This window comes from Jaculus jaculus, chromosome 3 (assembly GCF_020740685.1).
Source record: "Jaculus jaculus isolate mJacJac1 chromosome 3, mJacJac1.mat.Y.cur, whole genome shotgun sequence".
NCBI lineage: Eukaryota > Metazoa > Chordata > Mammalia > Rodentia > Dipodidae > Jaculus > Jaculus jaculus.
Genome location: NC_059104.1, coordinates 11,088,651 through 11,111,541, shown reverse-complemented (window position 1 = coordinate 11,111,541; position 22,891 = coordinate 11,088,651). Strand labels below are relative to the sequence as shown.

At 41.7% G+C, this 22,891-nt stretch overlaps 1 protein-coding gene across 2 annotated transcripts in view; it reads right to left on the bottom strand.

The window, feature by feature from the left end:
* Positions 1-22,891, bottom strand: part of Nalcn (sodium leak channel, non-selective) — a 332,253-nt gene that overhangs the window by 77,827 nt on the left and 231,535 nt on the right. For both annotated transcript variants that reach the window (XM_045146251.1, XM_045146252.1), the window contains exons 16-17: positions 9,233-9,369; positions 7,752-7,893 (exon numbers count right to left, since the gene is read on the bottom strand). In XM_045146251.1, coding sequence (XP_045002186.1) covers positions 7,752-7,893; positions 9,233-9,369 — 279 coding nt within the window. The remainder of the gene's footprint in view (positions 1-7,751; positions 7,894-9,232; positions 9,370-22,891) is intronic.

Genomic DNA, 22,891 nt, shown 5'->3' with positions numbered 1-22,891 from the left:
AAGCTATAAATTCTGAATCCTGCACCTTCCAAGCACAAGATTTAAAATATGTAAATAAGTTTTCATATGCACTATACACACGTGAACACACACAACTCACTAAACATTCACTCTCCCCTGGGGATCTAGGACCTAGTAACTAATGAAACATAAAGTCTGTAAGTAAAACTATGCTCAAAGGAGAAAATTGTTTAAAAGAATAGCAAGTTGTACATTGTAAAGATGTATTTAATATCAGCCTCACTTTTTGATATATGCTTTGGACATAGTTCAGCCAATACTTGATTAAAACCTGCATTAACAACAAAGCTATTTCTAATTCTAAAATGATTTATTTATTTATTTGTTTATTTTTGGGTTTAAAAAAATTTTTTTTTGGTATTTTTATTTATTTATTTGAGAGTGACAGACAGCTAGAGAAAGAGAGAGAGAGAGAGAGAGAGAGAGAGAGTGAGAAAGAATGGGTGTGCCAGGGCCTCCAACCACTGCAAACGAACTCCAGATGTGTATGCCCCCTTGTGCATCTGGCTAACGTGGGTCCTGGGGAATCAAGCCTCGAACCATGGTCCTTAGGCTTCACAGGCAAGTGCTTAACCACTAAACCATCTCTCCAGCCCCTATTTTTGGGTTTTGAGGTAAGGTCTCAGTCTGGCCTTACATTCACTATGTTGTTTCAGGGTGGCCTTGACCTAACAGCAATCCTAAGTCTGCCTCTCGAGTGCTGGGATTAAAGGTGTGCACAATCACTCCTGGCTAATATTTACTTTTGAATACCCATAAACACATACCTAAGAAGTATAAACAGGTTCTATACAATCCCAAAGTAAAAATAATTACATAGTTGACTATTTTGCACAGATGGTAATAGATAGAGAATTCCACTTTATATTAGTTGAAAACAGGAAAATGTTTTTCAGTTTTGGTACTCGAGGTAGGATTATCAAATGAAAGAATGTATTCAAACACAGCCAGATGTGGTGGTTTTGAGAGAGCATCCCCAAGTAGCCTCATGTATTTGGAATACTAGGTCCACATTTGGTGGCAGCTTGGGAGGTAGAACCTTTCTGGAGGGGGTGTGTTTCTGGAGGTAGATTTCAGGGTGTTATAGCGTGGCCCTCCCTGGTCAGAGCTCAGCTCACTCTTGTTACTATCTTCCAGTTGCTATGGCAAGATATGATACCCAGACTCTGCTCTGCCATGCTTCTCATGATGAAGCTTTCCCTCAACACTGTAAGCCAAAAGAAACCCACACCTCTCATCATCTGATTGCAGTTTTGTCTCTGTAATGAGAAAGTAGTTGCAACATAAGATCTACCTGTGAGTTCCACAGCTTATAGCAAAAAACAATTTTTGACTTTGAAAAATTTTATTTATATTTTATTTCTTAAAGTGTATTTAATTAACTAATTTCATAGAAAGAGGCATACAGAAAGAGAGAGAGAGAGGGAGAGAAAGAGAGGAAGAGAGAGAGAGAGAAAATCAGCCTCCAGCCACTGTTAATGAACTCTAGTTGCAGGCGCCCCTTTCTGCATCTGGCTTATGTGGGTCCTGGAGAGTCGAACCGGAATCCTTTGGCTTTGAAGGCAAATGCTTTAACCACTAAGCCATCTCTCCAGCCCTCTAAAATTTTATATTTATTTATTCGAGAGAGGGGAGAAGGAGAGAATGGGTGAGCCATGGCTTCTAACCACTGCAAATGAACTCCAGATGCATGCATCTCCATGTGCATCTGGTTTATGTGGGTACTGGGGAATCAAACTTGGGTCCTTAGACTTCACAGGTATACACCTTAGCCACTAAACAATCTCTCCAGCCCAATTTTTGATTTCATATTCTGTGTTTTTCTGATTCCTGTCCTTTACTGTGACAAAATGCCCGATCATCTATCTACTGAGGTGGTTTTAAGCTAAGGAGAAAAGTGCACAGGCCTTTCGTAGTTGATAAACACTAATGTCTTGAGAGAAAGCATATGGTGATGTGGTAGCCCCCTGTTGTTTCTCCCTTTTCACTTGGAGGTATTTCCTGAATAGGTCTTCAGACTTCCTAAGCTATTATTTTAGAAAATTATTTCAGATCAAGATCCCTAAGGAAGAAAATGGCCTATTGCCTCTCTCATTATGTTATTATTTATTTGTCAAGTACGTAAACATTCACTCTAGAAATTATGGGTCAGGTTGAGTGACTTGCTGTGTGCAGAGTCACTAGAAGAATTAACCCAGCTGTCTAGAGTCAAAAACGACTACAAGAAGGCTGCATAGCAACCAGCAAACTTTTGTGAAGAGTGGTTCTTACAGAATCATGTAGTGTGCTTCACGAGAGTACCAGACACAGGGCAGACAATGGGTGCAGGCCTGGGAACGTCAAAAAGTCAAACTAAAAACATTAGATCATGCACTACAAGGGAAACAAATCAAATCAGAACTCATATATTGTGTTCAACTGGACTGTTTCATTTCAATGTTGTTTCAGTAAAGGCCATGTTTCTCTATCTTTTGAGATAGGCTGTCACTATACAGCCTAGGCTGGCTTTGAATATACCAGCCTCCTGACTCAGTCTCCCCAGTGCTGTGGTCACAGATATATACCCCTGTGCCTGGTCATTTATCCAGGCCAGCTAGTTGAATTTATCTTGACTGATGAGTGTTGGGTTTTCTACTAAGCCTGCCCTCAGGGTCTATTTGGTCACCTCTCACCTATTGTTGTCTGGACAGAGAGGTTGGTGACCTCTACTATGTCAGGCATGAAGTCACACTTTGAGCATACATGGGAATATTGGATTTGTATGAGAAACGTGGACAATAAGAACAAGTTGACTTTACAGGTGAGGATGGGCACCTGTCCACCTTGACTGCTTCACTCCATTCTGCCAAACACACTGTCCTTTCTACAGGTTGGGCTTTGACTAAAGCTCCTTGCTCCTCTGTCTCTCAACCTCCCTCCTCCTGGATGGAGGACTTAGGATGTGTTGCTCCATGGCTCATATTCCTTTTTTTTTTTAAAACTTTCATGAACTTTTTAGGGTCTCTCTCGGTTGGGTTACTACCTTCCTGTGGTCCTGTATTGCTTACTGTTGAATGCCCACAGACCAGAGAAATAGAAGGGACTCCACACATGCTTTTAGAATGGCTGACTAGATGTAGAAGACTGATAGAAGTGAAATGGGTGAATAAAACATACTGCTTATCACTTTCCTTTTCATCTTGTACTTAAGTTATTGCTGTTAAGTTGGAAAGTTCATTAAGGAATTTTCTATGTACACAGCAGAAGGGAGGTAGACAAGGGGGTGGACAAACATTGTGCTATTATTATTTTGTGTATGTGTGTGCGTGTGTGCGTGTGTGTATGTGTGTGTGTGTGTGTTCATGCACATGCATGTAGAAGCCAGAGGTCAACATCTAGTATCATTCAGGTATTCAGGGATCAGGTGTCAGCTACTTTAAAAAATTATTTATTTATTTGAGAGAGAGAGAGAGAGAGAGAGAGAGAGAGAGAGAGAGAGAGAGAGAGAGACAGATAATAGAGAGAAAAACAGAATGCGTGCATCAGGGCCTCCAGCTACTGCAAACGAACTCCAGACGTGTGCGCCCTCTTGTGAATCAGGCTAATATGGGTCCTGGAGAATTGAACTTGGGTCCTTTGGCTTTGCAGGTAAATGCCTTAACCTCTAAGCCATCCCTCCAGCCCAAGTACAAATTCTTGCATGGTTTTGCTCCATTTGAGCACTATAAAATTCTCTGGATATGCATATCTATCCTTGCTAGAAAAGGAGCTCCTCTCAGCTGCCCACAGGAGAGGGAGTGGGTAGAAAAGGGAGGAGAGAATGACCACCCGGAGTGGCCATTGATGGAGTCTGGATGCTGTCTTCTCAAATCAAGGAGGAGGAGAGACCCTATCCTGACTTCCTCTTCAGGGCCTCCACAGGCCTCTTTGTTTTCCTGTACATTGTCATTGGTTGAAGTCTACTGGGAGATGGATGGAAGTTTTAAATATGCTCCTATAGTGGTCACAAAGGACTAATAGGAAAAGCACAGTGTCTGCAAAGAATGGTTGCCAGAGAACCTCCTCTTTTTAAATATGCCTGTGTGTTGGTGTATTCATGTGTATGTGCCTGTGTGGGCACAGGGAGGCCAGAGGACAACCTCCGTAGTCATCCTCAGGAACAGCACACCTCCTTTGAAACAAGGGCTCCCACTAGCTTGGAGCTTGCCAGTTAGGATACTGGCTGGCCAGTGACTTCCCAGAAGCCACCTGAGTGTGCTCCAGGGACAGGTGGGAGCTGATGGATCCTGAAAGGAGTAAGTCTGCTTTCCTGATACCCACATGAGTTACAGCTTTAAGATTAGTCACATGGCAACCCTGGTAAAGCTTTGGACTGCTCTCAGAATCACCCAGCACTGAGACCCAGAGGAGGTGTGAGCTCTGGCTTCCCCTCCATGAACTAAAATCTCTGAAAAACACTGCATGTATCTACTCTGATCAAAGCTGAGTGGACTGATAGGTCCTGTGACCTTGGGGAGATGGAATGTTATAGGATTAGAACCAAATTGCTTTGGGCTACCTTTAGCCTATCATTAGCTATTTAGTACCCATCTCTTTGTCCCACCTAACCAACTTTGACCACCAGGTGAACAGATGAAATCTGTTAGGAATGTGCTAACAGACCATCGACTTCCACCAATGCAAAAGTTAAGAATGCCATTAGATAACATCTAAAGCCTATAATGGAGATTTCACCACTTTTCTATTACCCACCTACCAGATGACTCCACCAATATATTTGATGTCTTGGTTTATGACTCATGTTCTATAACTTTAAAACCTTCATGAAATTGGTAACACACTGGAACATAAAATTTTGGGTGACCTGAGTATGTGTTCTTGGGGTATGGTTGCTCATAATATGCTCCAGAATAAATAGTCTCTTACCTGCTTTCAGGTGAGAGCTGTGTGTTACCCAATGGGAGTATTTGCCCAGAGCGCAAATGCTGTGAGGAATGAGCAACATTCTACTGATGTCTAGCTAGGCAGAGATTGGGGTTGGGGGAGGCAGCACAATATTATCTAGTCATCTGTAATGGTCTTTGTTTAAGAGAGAGAGGGATTGTCTGAAGTCTTTAAGACCTTCTCATCTTCTTCTCATTTACACACTGAATGACTTGGATAACACCCAGGAGGCAGATCTTTGCTAATCCATAGTGCTTCTGTAGATGGCAGGAGGCTCACGTGTAAAATTAGGGAATAAAATTACAACAGCTAACCTACTTTCTTCTAGTCAGAAGTAAGGGTTACATGAGAAGACAAAAAGAAGTCCTTCCCCCCCACCCCCAAATTACAAAGACATGAAAGAAATGCTATCTTGAGCTCTGTGTACCTAAGCTGACAAGGCTAGGGTGGGATGGGGAATGTGGGGCACACCAGATTGTTTTAGGGTTCCTCCCACATACCAAATATCTTCCTGTTTCTTTACTCATCAAATGCTCTGCTCAGGAATTGTGAGACACATCACATTCCCTTTTGGGAGGAAAGTTAATTTACTTGACCTAATATCTTTATGTTTCCCGTGTGACATAGACCAGTGGTTCAAAGGTATGTCCTGATTTTTGCCACTCTGGGCACTTTGGGACATCAGCTTTTTAATGTTCCTCCTGGAGGCACGTGGTCACAACCACAGCCCAGTCTGTGGGGATTTTTCACCCCTGGTTTATGGTGGGCTTCGGAAATGCAACAAAATGAAACCAAAGCACAGGGACAAAGCCAGGCTGTTGTCCAGCGTGTGGAATGTGATTTCAGACTGGCTGAGATCACGCCACTGTCTTGCCATGTGTCTGCCTACTGACCACATGTGATTGAGTGGCTGTGCAGGACAGAAGTGAAAATTTTAGTTAAAAAAATAAATGTCATGGATTAAATAAAGTAAAAGCCTCTTAAGAGAGAGAGAAAAATAGCATACCTGTACTGAGGAGATGGCTCAGTGGTTAAAGCGCCGGCTGTGCAAGCCTGACAGCCTGAGCGCAGATCTCTAGAACCCGTGTGAAGTGGATGCACATAGTGCCCGTCTCTGTAATGCCAATAACCTATGGCAATGGGACAACCCCAAAGCTGAGGATCAGTCTATCTGATATTCATAGCAGCAAACAGCAAGAGAGAACCTGTCTCAGAGAAGGTGGAAAGGGAGGGCTGATACCCCCAAATTGTCTTCTCGCCTCTACATGCCCGCTGTGGCACACATGTGCCCATACAAGCATGCACACCATATACAGACAAACACACATGAAGTGACACATGCACGTAAAGTACAGGGCAAAAGTCGAAAGCCACCAGTTCCATGGTGGGAAGGCAATCCTGAAACGAGCAAGCAAGCCCTGCACAAATCGTAAGAGGCAATATCACCGAGCAAGTATTGTAGCAAACTGAAAACACATCCGGGTCACTCTACAGACTCCAATGTGGGCAGTCAAGGTACAGTCTGCTAAAGTCTCTGAGCTCCAAAGAGGCATACAACTTCTAAGAGGCATCCCCAGTGAATGTGCAAAACTAGCAGCCAGACAGAAACCGAATGCATTGCTGTCAAGTGACAAAAATAGACAAATAAGCAAATAAACAAACAAGTAAATAAAATCAACAGGCACTACCACCAGACTTGTTACCAAAGATCCTGGGTTCTATAAGAAAGGGAATCACATTTCTAGATGACAGAGAAAACGAACAAATGCAAATCACTCAAATAGAAGGCCATCATCATTGTCATCATCACTGGCTAAGGTACAGGGCCCACATAACACAGCTGAGCCCCTTGGGGTGGAAGAGGGGGACCAAGAGAAAGAAGACCTGCAATGTGGAGAAGCTGCCCCTTCATCGGCACGTAATGGAAACACAGACTTCGCTACAAGCCACACACGCATGACGGTGACAATTTACAGAATAAAACGTGGGCCCCGTCTTACAAAGTGAAAGACTTGCAAGTGAATTAGATGCTTTTGCAGGGTCTGTCTTCATCTTCAACAAAGTTTGCTATTGTCCTGTTATTTCCTAGTGGAGTATGCTGATCACATGATCAAGCTAATAGTGAAATACATACATGTATGCAAAATGCGCATATGTGTGTGTGTGCTTATTTGTTGCATTAAGCAGGATATTGAAGAAATAGGAAGCTGCATTTCTTTACAATGTTTAACTAAATTGATTTAGTTACAGATGGTTTCTTACTGATATTTTTCGATAGAATTGGAGAAAAGATAAATTCCTATCTATTTTTAAAACAATAAATAGGCAAGCCAGGACATGCAAAGATAACATTCTCTGAGATAACTCTTGCCACTTGCCAAGCACTCAGTGAGTGGATTTACCAGGATGGCTTCTAAAGCGTCCTGCTCTGGAGTTTCTCCCAGACATGAGTGGTGCGTGGTGAAGTCACTTGCTCAGGACAACAGACAGGTCACTGCTAACCTGAGCCGACCCCCACCCCCACCCTGACTGGACTTTTATTCTGCATATGGGCAAATGCAGGTCTGAGGCCTGCAGGAGGGATTCAAAGTCCAACAGCTGCCCTGACTATAAGTTCACTTATGGAAACATGAGACTGAGTCATAAATCTGAGAAGTTAGGTATAGTGTTTTCTTTTTACCAGTGGACCATCTTTCTTCCTGTTCTCTTGAGACCTTGAAGTCCAGGACCCTAAATTGTTCCCCAGTACTGCTTTTGAAAATGTATTCATGAAAGAGAGTTTGGTCACTCGGGACAATGGCTCTTACTTTTTGGTCAATGTATTTGTTGTCTTCAATGGCAGACCGTTTGGAGTGATCGCAAGATGAAGAAGAGGCTGACGGGAGGGTTCTGAAGAGGCAGCAAGTGTCCTGTTGCTGGCGATCAATGAACTGCTTCATAAAGCTCTCCCTTTGGGAATGAAGGACACGTACGTCAGCCGTCATGCGTGAGGCACAGCAAGGGTGGCATGTTGCACCAATGCAAAGGTGAAGCCATGCCAAAATACCACAGGGCAGACCTGTCACACACAGCAAGAGTGGGCGGCGGTTTAATTACCAAGACATCATGTCCCAGACATCATTTTAAAGTCAGGACATTCAATCACTGATGGCAGGTTTTGAATTCTGTATGAGTCTTTACACTAATAAGATACCTTATCTTCCCTCTAAGACGTGAGATAATTCATCTCTCCCAACATCCAGTCATCATGAAAAGTCCTTGAGAGAGAGTCTTTTACACTGGTAGACTCAAATGAAAGAGGCTTTTTTTTTGTCTTACAAACACAGTGAAAATTCAAGCAACATCTGTCCAAATAACCAAGGTCAATTAATTTTGCTTTATTTTGTAAATTCAAATGCAAATGCAGTAGTAACATGGTGTATGAAGACATTCAATTGACAAAAGGTTGCATATACATCCACCCACATATATATGGCCGTCCCCCAAGATTAAATCACCTAGTGATGTCATAGCCATGGTAACTTGCTTAAGTGTACTCTGATGTTGACAGAATGGTGAAACCATCTATGGATGTGCATACCTTACTCAGAGTATATCCCAGTTTTGTTAAGTGACATACATGGGCATTTTTTTTCTATTTAAATTTGAAATATTTTGGCCAGTCTTACACTTTTATAATCCCCCACTAAGATATTAATAAAACTAGTTAAATAAAAGTACATATTATTCCCAATGTATTTGTAACTCTTTGAGATTACTGGAAGATTTTACTTATTAAAGTAGGCATTTTAAAGTACTTTCCACATGTGTTTGCTTAACTGGAGGGCAAAAGTGAGCCCAATCCGAATCAAGACGAGTGGATAATGCCACAATTTTTTTAAAAAGTGGGAGGCAAATAACAGGAAGTACACTGTGAGTAGTCATGGTAGCCTAACCAAGGGTTACTGTATAGAGGTGGTGTCTGGATTTACTTGAAAATAAAGGGTCTCAGGCAACTTTGTCCTTTACAAGAAAGGGCTGACAGCCTGTCTCCATCTGCTGCCTCTTTCTCAGAACCTCCTCTTTTTACCTGGGAGGTCTTGCTATCACCCCAGGAAGCCCCCTGGAGAGGCAGGGGACCAGTCTTCTCGCGGACTGCTCATAGGACTGCAAGGCTTTTAACACAGAGGAAGGGCGTGCAGATATCAATTACACACAGATGCCAGTTTGAAAGAAAGGCGGAATTGCGTTTTAAGATGAATGTTTTACCACGGACCGGAGGTATGCAATGAAAGGAAAGCTTTAATACCTGATTTTGGGAACTGTAAAATCTGAAGGAAGTTTTGAGATTTTCACCATTTGCGGCCTGTTGGGAAATTTTTCAAAGATTCTCAGGCGAAGAGGTAGCTTTTCTTTCGTGTCTGCATTTGCTTCACTTTGCTTTAACTAGAGAAAAGAAGAAGAAAGAGGGAAAGTGGGAGAACCTATAGAAATGTACATTACAGATAGCTTCAGAAGAGAATAATGGGTGATTATACAAACAACCAGTAGATGGCAGCAAAGGCCCATGAAGCACGCACCCATCTGCAACCCGGTCAGCTTTCTTTGTGAGCTCAACTTTCAGTTCCAGGGAAACAATGATAAAACTTAATTAAAAAATAAGTAAATAAAGCAGGAAGAATGTAGACGAAAACGTTGTTATTTATGTATATTCCAAAAATAAGTCTATATGCAGTCCACGCATTTGATTCCTTATTTTATCATTTATGATTACTTACATATTTAGAGCAATCAAATTTTACACATGGATATCCTCGAAGTAGAACTCAAAAGGGAGAAAAAAAGTGATAAGATGAGCTACACAATAATGTTAAAGTAGTAACATTTGGAAAGAGATAAAATATCCAGAAAATTGGTCATGCAGCCAAGATTAAAAACACAAGTTTAAAATAGAAACTACATATTTAGCAATTAATCAGGAGTTTTCTGCTTGGTTTAAATGAGGATTTTTGGTGGCTATGAACTCTAAATGCCAGAAAATCTCTTTGGGAGGAATGGCTTACAGATGGATTTGCTTATCTGTTCATTACTTAATAGTATATTGTTGTATTTGTACAAAATAGGATTCAGGGAAGCTAAGGTTTAATATCAACGCATGGAGCTGTGCTGAATGGAGGGCAAATTTTACAAGGACCAATTTTGGCTACAATTCATTCCTCACTTTCTTCTCCTCCTGTACTCCCTTCCATGATTCCTGCCCTGGCTTCTTTTATTTTCTTTTTTAAGGTTGGGTCTCACTCTAGCCCAACCTGACCTCGAATTCACTCTGTAGTCTCAGTGTGGCCTTGAACACACAGTGACCCTCTTACCTCGGCCTCCTGGCTTTTCCTACTGCATCTTGTAACTCTGGTCTCATACATCCAGGCAGCTCATTAGGAAGGGGTAAGGAAGTATCAAAAATCTTCAACTGGTGGGCCCCTTGTCCAATGTGTTTTCACCATAAATTTTTTGGCATATTTTGGGATTGTGGAAATTAGCAATAGTGTCCAACAGAGCTTTGAAACTGGGCAAAGAAAGGGGTGGGGGGGCAAGCTACCTTCCTTTCACACATGGAGATACAAGCTGTTTGGTGAGGGAGAGACTTCAATTCCAATATGGTAGATGGCTCAGCCTTTCATCTGGTCTGAGGTCATGTCAAGGTCGTGGCTCCTGATTGCTGGCTTTCTCATCTTGCTTGATTTTTTTGTATGACATATAAATATTTACCTTAGCCACACATCTACCAATTTGCTTTTGGTGGACAGGTTTGATTTTCTATCTTAGGTGATAGTCTAATTCAGGGAAGTGACCACTGCTGGCTGCCTCCTCCCTTCTTTTCTGCATGGCGATATGTGTAGAAGACATATGTATAATCCGAATGGTTTCTTTCTTTCTTTCTTTTTTTTTTTTCGAGGTAGGGTCTCATTCACTCTAGTCCAGGCTGACCTGGAACTCACTATGTAGTCTCAGGGTGGCCTCGAACTCAAGGCAATCCACCTACCTCTGCCTCCCAAGTGCTGGGATTAAAGTGTGCACCACCACACCTGCCCGGATGGATGGTTTTTATAATGCTAATGGTGGTAAAGACTTAGATCTCAAAGGCACAATGCAAAAAATTACCTGGGGTAATCAGAAAAGTGTCCTTGTACAAAATGCAGGTTTATGAAAAAGTGACTGTTTTATGAAAGATCATTGATACAGCTGGTAATAAATAGTATCTGTATGCCATACATAGAACTCACACACAAAAAAAACAAAAAACAAAAAACAAAAAACGAAAAAAGTAAAGAAAGGCAGCTCACTCCTTAAGGCAGAACAGACAGTAAAGCAATCAGTTATCTCAGGCCAAAGACATCTAGATAGATGGAACAGGAAGAAGGTACAGGCTAAATTACATTTGCTGACTCATTTGTTTACACACTGAGGCTCATTTCTAAATTCCAACCACACAGCCCAGGTTCTGTGCTAAGTGCTGGGAATATAAAAATAAATCATTTACTGCACATGCCCTCACCTACACCCTCACTATCTAGAGGAATTATGCTACAGTGATGATAAACTATAATGGTCATTATGGCAGAGGTAAGGAACAGGTTAAGGAGCAAAAGAAGAAATCATTAAAAATACCAAAGTGTGACTTCCTCTACTCTGTCTGGCAGGCTTCTTAAATAGCAGAAAGGCGATGCACGGTCATGACAGGTATCACTGAAGGTCTTGTACTGGGACTGAATTGTGTATTCTACGAGTATTCAATGTCTTCAAAGAGACCCAAGGTCAATGAGTCAGAGCATGTCATCAAAATGAAAACCCACTCTCCCTAACCCCACAGGAACCACATGACCTGGTCTCCTTCTTGCCCTTATGGTCCCCTACCCCTGAGTAGGCTTTCTTCTCATTTATTTCTTGATTCTGTGTTTATAGAAATCTCAATTTTTGTCTGAAAAAACCTGATGATGGTCTTCCATTGCTTTTAAGACAAATAGCAAAATCTTCCATCTGGGTTCAAAGGCTCCTTTTGGACTCCTCCCTACCTCTGCAGCCTCAGCATGCGCTGCTCTTCAGTCATTTCTTCTTTCAGTTGCACAGAAGTGTGGGCCCTGTGCCACAGGCTCTGCTGGGCTCCACTCTCCCTCCTTCTCTCTTGCACACTACGCTCCTACTTGTAATCCTGACTTTCATTCCTCTCTCAGTTGATTAGATGGGCCAAAAAAGTCTTCCTTGGTGAGCCGGGCGTGGTGGCGCACGCCTTTAATTCCAGCACTCGGGAGGCAGAGGTAGGAGGATTGCCATGAGTTCAAGGTCACCCTGAGATGACAGAGTTAATTCCAGGTCAGCCTGGACCAGAGTGAGACCCTACCTCGAAAAACCAAAAAAAAAAAAAAAGTCTTCCTTGGTCACTGCTGACGGTTCATCCTAGCACACATTTTATCAGAGATTTATTTATTTTTGTTTTTGTGTGCTGTCCCCAGTTACCACAAGCCTGGTATTGTCATGATGCAGGAACCGCCAACCTCTCAGCATCTGGGAGGCTTGAAGTCCAGAATCAAGCTCTGCTTCCTCTGAAGGCTCCAGGGTGTGGGGTGGGGGAGGAATCCCGTTTCGTCTTCCTAGTTTTGGGTGAGTCTCAGTGGGATATGGTGCTCCTTGGCTTGGGGATGCAAAGAAGGAGCTCTTACAGATGACTCAGATGGGTCTTTATGAGTTTGTAAATCCTTTTCTTGAATGCAGAGCCTCATGGATGTGCTGATGCCCATTGCACCACCCTGCCTTCAGCATTCAGTGTTTCTTTCCCTGTGTCTGTGTGGCTCTGAGTTTCCTCTCCTTTCTCTAGTAGAGAGGCCACACAGGAAATTTGACACCCACCCACATCTAGGGTGATTTGCTTAATTGCTGACTCCTAGATGCCAAGTTTCCAAATCGAATCTCATTCTGAGGCTCAGTGGGTCTTGGGAGACACTATTGAATCCACTGCACATGTTATCATTTTAATTTATTTTGTGCCACCACATAAGCCATGTAGCTATTTTCCAGAGACTATGGCTCCTGTGTAGATGATGGCCAGGTTCAGTATTTCTCACTCTTCCATATTCAGATCCTGGGACAGTGGTTGCCATGAATCAGCTAAGAATAAATAATTATCCCTGAACAAATAATTATCTGGTAGCAGAACTGAATCCTACCACAGACAAAAAGGAAATAAAAGAAAGCCTTTTAAACCACTGGTGCAAGTTCCAGCAAGCACCAGAGACCAGGGGAAGGGAGCTCACAGCACCCAGCACCGGCGACCAGAGCAGTGATCCAGTGACCCAGCCAACCTATGTGAACCCACCGTGCACCAAAGAGGGACCCAAGCAGGAGCACAGCATAACTGAGACCAAAATCATCCCAAAAGGTAACTGGGACTACACCAGGTCAGTACTCGCTAAATAAGCCTGGTATATAGGACTGAACTGGAGGTGCTTATTGTACTTTCCATATCAGGGTAAATTATATGTTAAATCTGATGGATGGTCCGATTTACCATTGTTAAATAAGCTATACTTTGGGCTCGTTATTTGTTGCTTTTTGATTTATAGAGGCTTTGCTTCCTCTTCTATTGTACATTAGGGAAGGATCTTACTTGGTCACAAGCTGACTTGGAACCCTCAACAGACCAGAAATCTTAATTTCCTTGCTGACAGGATTAAGGGTGTGGGGGCACCACACACTCTAAGGGACAGTGATATTGTTAGAGGTTCTGGTTGTCATAATATCTACTCTTGCATAAATATTCTGTGCTGTTTTTCAATGAACAATATTGAGCAACAAAAATAAGGCTGATAGTATCACCATTCCTGATTTTAACCTATACTAAGAGCCATAGTAACAAAAACAGCATGGTACTGGCACAAAAGCAGACATGTAGATCAATGGAACAGAATAGAGGACCCAGATGTAAGTCTGGTTAGCTATAACCACCTGATATTCAATAAAAATGCCAAAAATACTCATCAGAGAAAAGATAGCCTCTTCAGCAAATGGTGCTGGGAAAATTGGATATGTATCTGTAGAAAGATGAAAATAGATTCTTCTCTCTCACCATGCACAAGAATTAAGTCCAAAAATGGATTAAAGACCTTAACATCAGGGAACTCTGAAACTGCTAGAGGAAAAAGTAGGGGAAACCGTTCAACATATTGGTCCTGGCAAAGATTTTCTGAATGTAACCCCAATTGCTCAGGCAATAAAACCACAGATTAACCGCTGGGACCTCATGAAATTACAAAGATTTTGTACATAAAAGGACACTGTGAATAAAGCAATGAGACAACCTACAGAATGGGAAAAAATCTTTGCCAGCTATATATCTGATAGAGGATTAATATCTAGGATATACAAAGAACTAAAAAGATTAAATAATAAGAAATCAAACAAGCCAGTTAAAAATGGGCTATGGAACAAAATAGAGAGTTCTCAAAAGAAGAAATATGGATGGCATATAAGCATCTAAAAAAATGTTCTACACCCCTAGTCACCAGGGAAATGTAGATTAAAACTACATTGAGATTCCATCTCACTCCTGTCAGATTGGCTACCATCATGAAAACAAATGACCATGAATGCTGGTGAGGATGTAGAAAAAGAGGAACCCTTCTACACTGTTGGTAGGAATGTAATCTGGTCCAGCCATTGTGAAAATCAGTGTGGAGGTTCCTAAGACAGCTAAAAATTGATCTACCATATGACGCAGCTATAGCACCCCTAGGCATATATCCTAAGGATTCATCTCATTACCTTAGAGATACTTGCTCAACCATGTTTATTGTCACCCAATTCACAATAGCTGGGAAATGGAAGCAGCCTAGATGTCCCTCAAGTGATAAGTGGATAACGAAGATATGGCACATTTATACAATGGGGTTCTACTCACTGGTAAAGAAAAATGAAGTTATGAAATTCACAGGAAATTGGATGATCTGGAAAGGATTATACTAAGTGAGGTAACCTAGGCTCAGAAAGCTAAGCATCGCATGTTTTCTCTCATATGTGGATCGTAGATACAGATGATTGGACTTCTGTGTGAATAGAAAGAAAACTCAGTAGCAAAGGCCAGTAAGCTAGAAAAGAGATATAAAGGGAAGAGAAAGGAAGGGAGGGGGTACTTGATAGGATGGTATTGTATATATGTAAGTAGAAGAATAGATTAATGGGGGTGAAAAGTCCCAAGTGAGGTCAGGGAAAGAGATTGAGTAAAGGAAAGGTGGAGGGAGGGCTAACCAAAATCTAAGAGGATATAAATAAATCATATGGAAACCTACTGTTTTGAACAATGGAACACTAAGGAGTCGTAGAATGTTGCTAGAAAATTTGCAGTGCCAGGGAAGGGATAACTTCCAGTGAGTTGTTGGCCAGGGAGGTCCCTGATGCCTACAAAACATTACAGGTAATTGCCGAGGCCCTTGGTTTCCCACCAGGAATAGATGGGAAGACCCTATTGCTGAAGACTCCACATACTTGGGCTGCAAGGCCACTGAGAAATCCTGCTGGAACTGAGCTTAAAACCTCCTCCAAGTAGACCAGCTGACAGAAAGCTGGAAGAAGCCATTCTGCATGCAGTTCAATGGGAGAAAAAGAAAACACCAGTGAAGATACTTAACAGTGGATACTGCAAGCCTTATAGTTGGCCAGCCAGGCCAAATGAGCCAACGGGTGAAATACTGGCACATCTGTCAATGTGGAAACCAACTGCCCTCTAATTGGACTGGAGGCCTGCACCATGGGAAGGAATACATCCCTGATTCTGAAAACTTAAAACAGGGGTAGTCATGAGCCCTAGGGGTATAACACCTGTTGCTGTCTGGCTAAATGTATATATTATGCTTATCAAACTGCCCATTAAGCACTTCTCTTAATGTTCATACCCTTGTGTTAATGCTTCTCTCACTTTTGGTAGAGAATCTTCTCTTTTCAGATGATAGTGATCTTGGGACAACTCAGAAGGCATCATGATGCTGGAAAGAAGTGACTGGAGTGCTCAGTATTACAATATCTCCATCACACCTTCCAAGACTCAGGGTCTATTGTGGAAGAGGTGGTGGAAAGAATGTAAAAGCCAAAGGAAGGGTAGGACTCCTTACAATGGGCTCCCCCCAGACACAAAATGGCCTGGATATCCATGTCATCACAGTGCCTGACACTACCAAGACCATCATATTTGGAGGAAAAGATCATGAAATCAAAATAAAAGAGACACTGATTGAGATGGGGAGAATGGAGTCTCAAAGGGGAAATTGGGGGGAGGGTATTATCATTGGATATTTTTTATGATCATGGAAGTTGTTAATAAAAATATAATAAAAGAAAGCCTTTTAGGTATGTCATGAAGGGTGGATGGAGAATCATACAGTATCTATATATTGGCTAAGCAAGTTTGTTGATGTTGAGTACAGATGCCCTACCTTCACAGCCTGGAATGGGACTCCTGGGGCATTTCTTTTGACCTGATGTTTGTCACCGACATGCTAAAAATTTTACATAATTTTATAAAGGGTCATGATAGGGAAATGACAAGTGTTGTTTATTATTCAAATATTCTAGGTTATAGTGCTTAATGTAGTTGGGTTATCAGCATCAAAATGTTCTCCTTCTGGGCTGGAGACTGCTTAGTGGTTAAGGCACTTGCCTGCAAAGCCTAAGGACCCATGTTCAACTCTCCAGATCCCATGTAAGCCAGATGCACAAAGGTCAGGCAAGCCCAAGGTCACACATGCCCACTAGGTGGCACAAGTATTCAGAGTTTGATTTTAGTGGTTGAGGCCCTGGCATGCCAACTCTCTCTAAAATAAAAAATAAAAATAAATAGTTTTTAAAAAAGAGTCTAAATATAGTCTCTGTTTGTGGTGGTTTAAATGCAAATGTCCCCTATAGCTCCCAGTATTTGTGATTGGGCTTCCTACTTTGTCCTCAGTTGATGGAGTCTTTGGGGTTGGGGGTGGAGCCTTGCTGCTGCTGGGGGTGAATCTTGGTGTTAATGAGTCTAGCCTACTTCATGGTGAACACCAGTTCCCTCTTGCTGTTCTTTCTGCTGTGGATGTGTGGAACTATGAGCTGGTTGCTTTTCTCCACCATGATGAAGCTTCTCCTGGAAACTGGGGAACCTGAAGTAAATCCTCTTCTCCCATAAGCTGCTTCTAGTCATGTTTTTTGTTTTAGCAACAGGAATGTAATTGCTATGCCTTGCGTACATGTTTAAAAATGGACTTCACGCCATTTATTTCAATTCAGGATATTAATACTCAACAGGGCTTTTGATCTTGTTAGGGACAAGATTCCATTTAAAATTTCTTCCCATAGAACATTCTGAGGAGTGGGAATACAGTCATTTTGGAAATGAAATAGAGCCTGACATGAACTAGTCACTGTGAAGTCAGTCTACTAAGCAAAGGGGGAGCCCTTGTGGATGATTCTTCATGGTTCCTCATAGCTGTGCAAATCCTCTTGTGCATCACCAGTGCTCCAACACACAGAAGGGCCAAGCAAAAGACAGCAGGGAATAGTAAAGGCACCCAAGTCTTGCAGCAGGAGCAGTACATCATCTCCTGTGAGCATGAACTGCCTCTTTCTGAATGTCAGCTCCCATGTGCTTTTTCTATTCCTAATGGATAAGCAGCCATCAACTAACGCCCATGAGCACACATATGCAGATTCTCTGTTCTGGAAGGTGTACATGACCACACCATAGTGCTCTCTCACTTGTCCATAGTGGCGACGTTGTTAAGAGTCCCAACTGTAAACCACTCAAATGCCCATCAGCAATGGAACAGAAAAAGAAACTGTGGTCCATGTGAACATTTGAGGTGAGCTTTATCCTAATACCAGAATGTGGTAGAATTTCACAGCAGTGTTGAGAGCAGGAAGCCACATATAACAGAAGAATGGATCTGTTGGGTGACTCCATCAGTTGTAAGGTCAGCAAATAGACACCGCCAGTCTATGTTGAAGTGTCAGTGGGTGACTGTTCTAGGGTGAGCTGGAGCATGGTGGCAGGAAGGGTGGAATGTCAGGGGCTTCTAAGGCACAGCTGTTTTTTCTTGATCTGTTCAGGTTGGGCGCATTCCGTTCATAAAAAGTCAACAAAATGTATTCTGGGTGTTTGTTTCAGTTCCGCCAAACACTAACGAGGCAGCAGATGAAACATGTGAGTAAAATCTCTGAATTCCTACTTCATCACCATCACCACAGTCCTGATGGTTTTGTCTTCCTCAGTCCATGAACTTGTCCAAGACACAGTGCAGGAGAAAGAACAAAGCCAAACTGGGAAGAGGGAGGGTGTGCGATGAGGTAACCAGGGCCAATAAATGCACCTCATGATACTTGGAAGGCATTTGAACATTTATTTAAAAATGTAATAGGTTGATATTCTACCTTCCATACTAATTCTTTCTCTTGTATTTAAGCAGATGTTTTCCAAGAGCAAGCCTATTTCAATGTAGATGAGCAACCAATGTTAATTAAAGAACTGGATATGAATTTAAGATCACTAACCCACCTCCCCATAATCAGGTCTTTTAACCTGAGGTAATTGTAATTGTAAATGTCCATTAGAATTTCAAAGATCCAAATGCTTGGGAATTCTTGCAGGGATGGAACACAGTGCAGAGAATGCTAAATCTTTATGCTGGAAAATCTAATGTAAGGAACAATACAAAGGAGGGACGTGATAATGGCTTCAACCAAGCAAGAAGTCTGACTGTAAATGATGGATCAGATGATAGCTTTATGACAGACTCACATGGCAAAAGAAATAAAAGCACATTTGCCAAAAAAAAAAAAGAAAGAAATTACAATCAAAGAAACAACTTTCAAACCTTGAGCTTTAAAAAGCATATCATCTAAGCTCTTGCTATTCTGCAGCTCAGCGGCTGTGTGGCTGAGATAGCAGGGGATGTGGGTGGCTGAATGACTTTTGCTTTCCTGGACCTCTCAAGAGAGTTTGGGAGTAATTGCTCTGTGTGACACACACACACACACACACACACACACACACACACACCCTGTTCTCATTGCTTAAATCTTCCCCATTTCATCCTGTGCTTTTTTTTTTTTTTGCTAAGATATTCACACATAATTCACTCACACTTCTTTTCTGAATGCTGCAACAAATAGCTAGATCAGAGGATTACATTAAATAAATTCTTTTGTGACTTTCTAAAGGAAAACAATTTAAGAAAATAGCTAGACTTGTGAAGGATTCTCATTTTCAAGTCAAGTCCATGCTAGTTGAAAACAAGGTATATAGATATGTGAATTTGCATAACTGAAGAGTATTTTTGACTACTGAGTTTGTGAAAAATTGCCACTTTATGTTCAGTCAAGAAAAGCATTCCATCACCTTGTTGTGTGATGACATCAAGGCTGAATACTCCATGCTTCCTCTTTATATGATGATATTTTATGGATCTATCCATGACCTAACATTTCAGAATGTAGAATTTTCATGAAGCATGCATGCTTATTTTTCAAGGGACGTTAGACTAATATGTATATTTGAGTTTACAAACTGAATTACATGCTATCTGGTGTATGTGGGATATGGATCAAGCACATTTGATTTCAATATATTTATGTTATTGTAAATCCTTGACATAAAAATACAAAGAAAATGCTGGATAAGCCTATTAAACCCAGTAGAGAGTTCTCCAAAGGACAGACCTTTATTTTTACTAGGGGCATAAAGCAATGGATGTTGAGCACTACCAGGGACAGGCTGGAGCCTTCAATAGATGGGCCTGAGCTGCCACGCACAGCTAAGGATCCCCAGGCTACAGGAGGCCACTCTGACTCCAAGCCCAGCACACCTAAACTTAGGCTTTGCCTGTGACCAGCTGCCTAGGAAACTCCTTATATGGTATCAGCCAAAAACCTTTGCATAGCCCATCCCGCTGTACCCTACACCTTCTTTTTGCCATTGCTTATGTTCTGGAATGCATGTCCCCATATACTAACTAACATCAACAAGCAACCTTGTACATCTAATCCCCTTAGGACCCTCAACTACTTATAAGCCCATTTCCCTGTTGATTAAAGCAAGCTGTTCACAAAGACAGTCTCCTGAAAGTGAATCTTTTGCATGCTTACCACCAGGGTTGCCTAGATGCCTTCAGGGGAACCATGGCTGGTCCCTGAGGATCCAGGGACCCACATATGGACATTATTGTGGCTGAGATTCTAATAAAATTCTGTATGCTTTATAAATGTTGCCTTTTAAAAAGTTTTGCTGTTGGGCTGGAAAGATGGTTTAGCAGTTAAGGCATTTTCCTGCAAAGCCAGAGGACCCAGGTTTGTGATTGATTTAGTTACTGAGCAATCTCCCAAGCCTGAGATCATTAGTTGCATGTGGTACTTTCTTTTCTACTTTTTGCAACAGATTCTGATCCATCATCCCTCATTTGCCCCTTCAGACAGCATTCTCAGTACAGAAGTGGTAAGAAGAGCTATATGTTGGGAGGTGCTGAAACATTGAGGACCACAGTACTTGCTTCCTGCTTATGGGCTTGGAGGCCCAACAGAAGGGCTGGGGCATTAACTGTACCTTGTGACATCTCTGAAATGTGTATGAGATGTTGCCTTTCATGCTCTTAATACTGAATTTCAGATCTTACTGGCTTTAAATATCCCTTCCAAGGTTACAATATACAACCCTTGATCTGACGCTTGCAGAAACTCTTATAAGCTGGTAAGAGAGAAAAAGAACTTACCTTTCCGTTACTCAATATCTTCTCCTAACCTCACTTAGGTCTTTCCTCCCCCCATTAAGCTTTTCTTTTACTTACACATATACAAATACCATCATCTAAAAGGGTATGAGTAAGTCATATGGAAACCTAAGTTTTTGGATAATGGAACACCAAGAAGACATAGATTGTTACTAGAAAATTTTCAGTGCCAGGGATGGTATACTTTCCAGTGGGTTGTTGGCCAGGGAGATCCCTGATGCCCCCAAAATATTACAGGCCATTCCCGAGGATTTTGGTTTCCCACAAGGAATAGATAGGAAGACCCTATTGCTCAAGACTCCATACACTTGGGCAGCAAGGTCACTGAGAAATCCTGCCAGAGCTAAGCTTAAAACCTCCTCCATGTAGAGCAGCCAACAGAAAGCTAGAAAAAGCCACACTGTGTGCAGTTCAATGGGAGAGAAAAAAAATCACTACTGGAGATACTCAACAGTGGACACTGCAAGCCTTAAATTTGGCCAGCCAGGCCAAATGAGTCAACAGGTGCAATAGTGGCATGTCTGTGATGGGCAAAACCAACCTCTCTCTAATTAGACTGGAGGCCCACTCCATAGGAAAGAATAGATGCCTGATACTGAAAACCTATGGCAGGGGTAGTCATGAGCCCTAGGGGTCTATTGTCTTCTGCTGTCTGGCTAAATGTATATACTATGCTCACCAAACTGCCCAGCAAGCACTTCTTTTAATGTTCACGCTCACATATTAATACTACTCTCATTTTTGGTTAGAGAAGCTTCTCTTTTCAGATGGCAGTGACCTTGGGATGACTCAGAAGGCCCCATGGTGCTGAGAAGTGACAGAGGAGTGCTCACCATTGAAATATCTCTATGGTGGAGAGAATGTAAGAGCCAAAGGAAGGGCAGGACTCCTTACAACATGCTCCTCCAGACACAAAATGGCCTGGATATCCATGACGTCACAATGCCTGACACTACCTACACAAGACCATCATAATAGGAGGAAAAGATGATGACATCAAAATAAAAAAAAAGACTGATTGAGAGCAGGAAGGAATATGATGGAGAGTGGAGTTACAAGGGGAAAGAGAAGGAAGGGAGGGAATTACCGTGGGATATTATCTATAATTATAGAAGTTGTCAAGAAAAAATAAATTAAAATTAATAAAAGGACTTACCAAAAAACTGGAATGCCTGATTATGTGAATAATTATATTTTCATTATTCACAATTAAAATCCTACTGATGGAATTAATTATTTCTTGGACATGCTGGTGATGAGTAAAGATTTCTTTTGTATGGATTGTTTTTTTGTCTTCTAGATCCCAAATGACTCTAGTTGACATTCTATCTTTCTTGTGGTACTCAACAAAAACACAGTTGTTTCCATCTGGAAATTTATTGAGTCCTAGAAATAGGCTCATTATGATAAAAAATGCATTGTTCTGCTCCACTTCAGATGAAATTACATTAGAATTTCATGTAAGCTAGATATTTGATCATATTATAAGACGAATATTCCAGAAATAGGGGAAGAGAATATCCCAAAAGTCCAAAAAGAATATTCCAAAAATAATGTGTTATATATGTATGCCCACCCCACATACATATGTATATACAACGAGTGTTTGAGTGCTCATACAATTATCATCTCAATTTTTCACTTGGAAAACATAGGTGATGCATATCAAAGTCAGAGATGGAAGAGGAAGATGTGGATTTAAGTTTTGGTTTAGTTTTATAATCTCTTAAGCACTTTGGAATTCAGCATTCTCAAGTGGAAAATGAGAACCGACATTCTTTCATATCAGTGCCTAGATATGTGAGATAGCATACCACCTGTCAACTGTATCTCTCTGAAGAACTATGCTATAGAAACCAAAGCTATTGCTGTGTCACGGTGGCTGTAAGCTCTTCAGGAAATGGATTTCATGTGTGGGATGGGGCTACATGAGCATGACCACCCAGTATTCTCAGATCTCTGTTCCCCACCTGCTATGCCCACTCGACTTTTCCTCTCTGTCCCATGTCTTCCTCTTGCTCTGTTGATCACTTTGTTCTCTGAGGATTCTTGATTTTAAAGATGAAACTAAACACAAAGGAAGACATCTCTCCTGATCTCATCTCTTCTCCCATAGACTTCCTTTTCCCTCCCTCACTTCCTTGAGGAGACGTCCATATGGTATAAGCCTATGC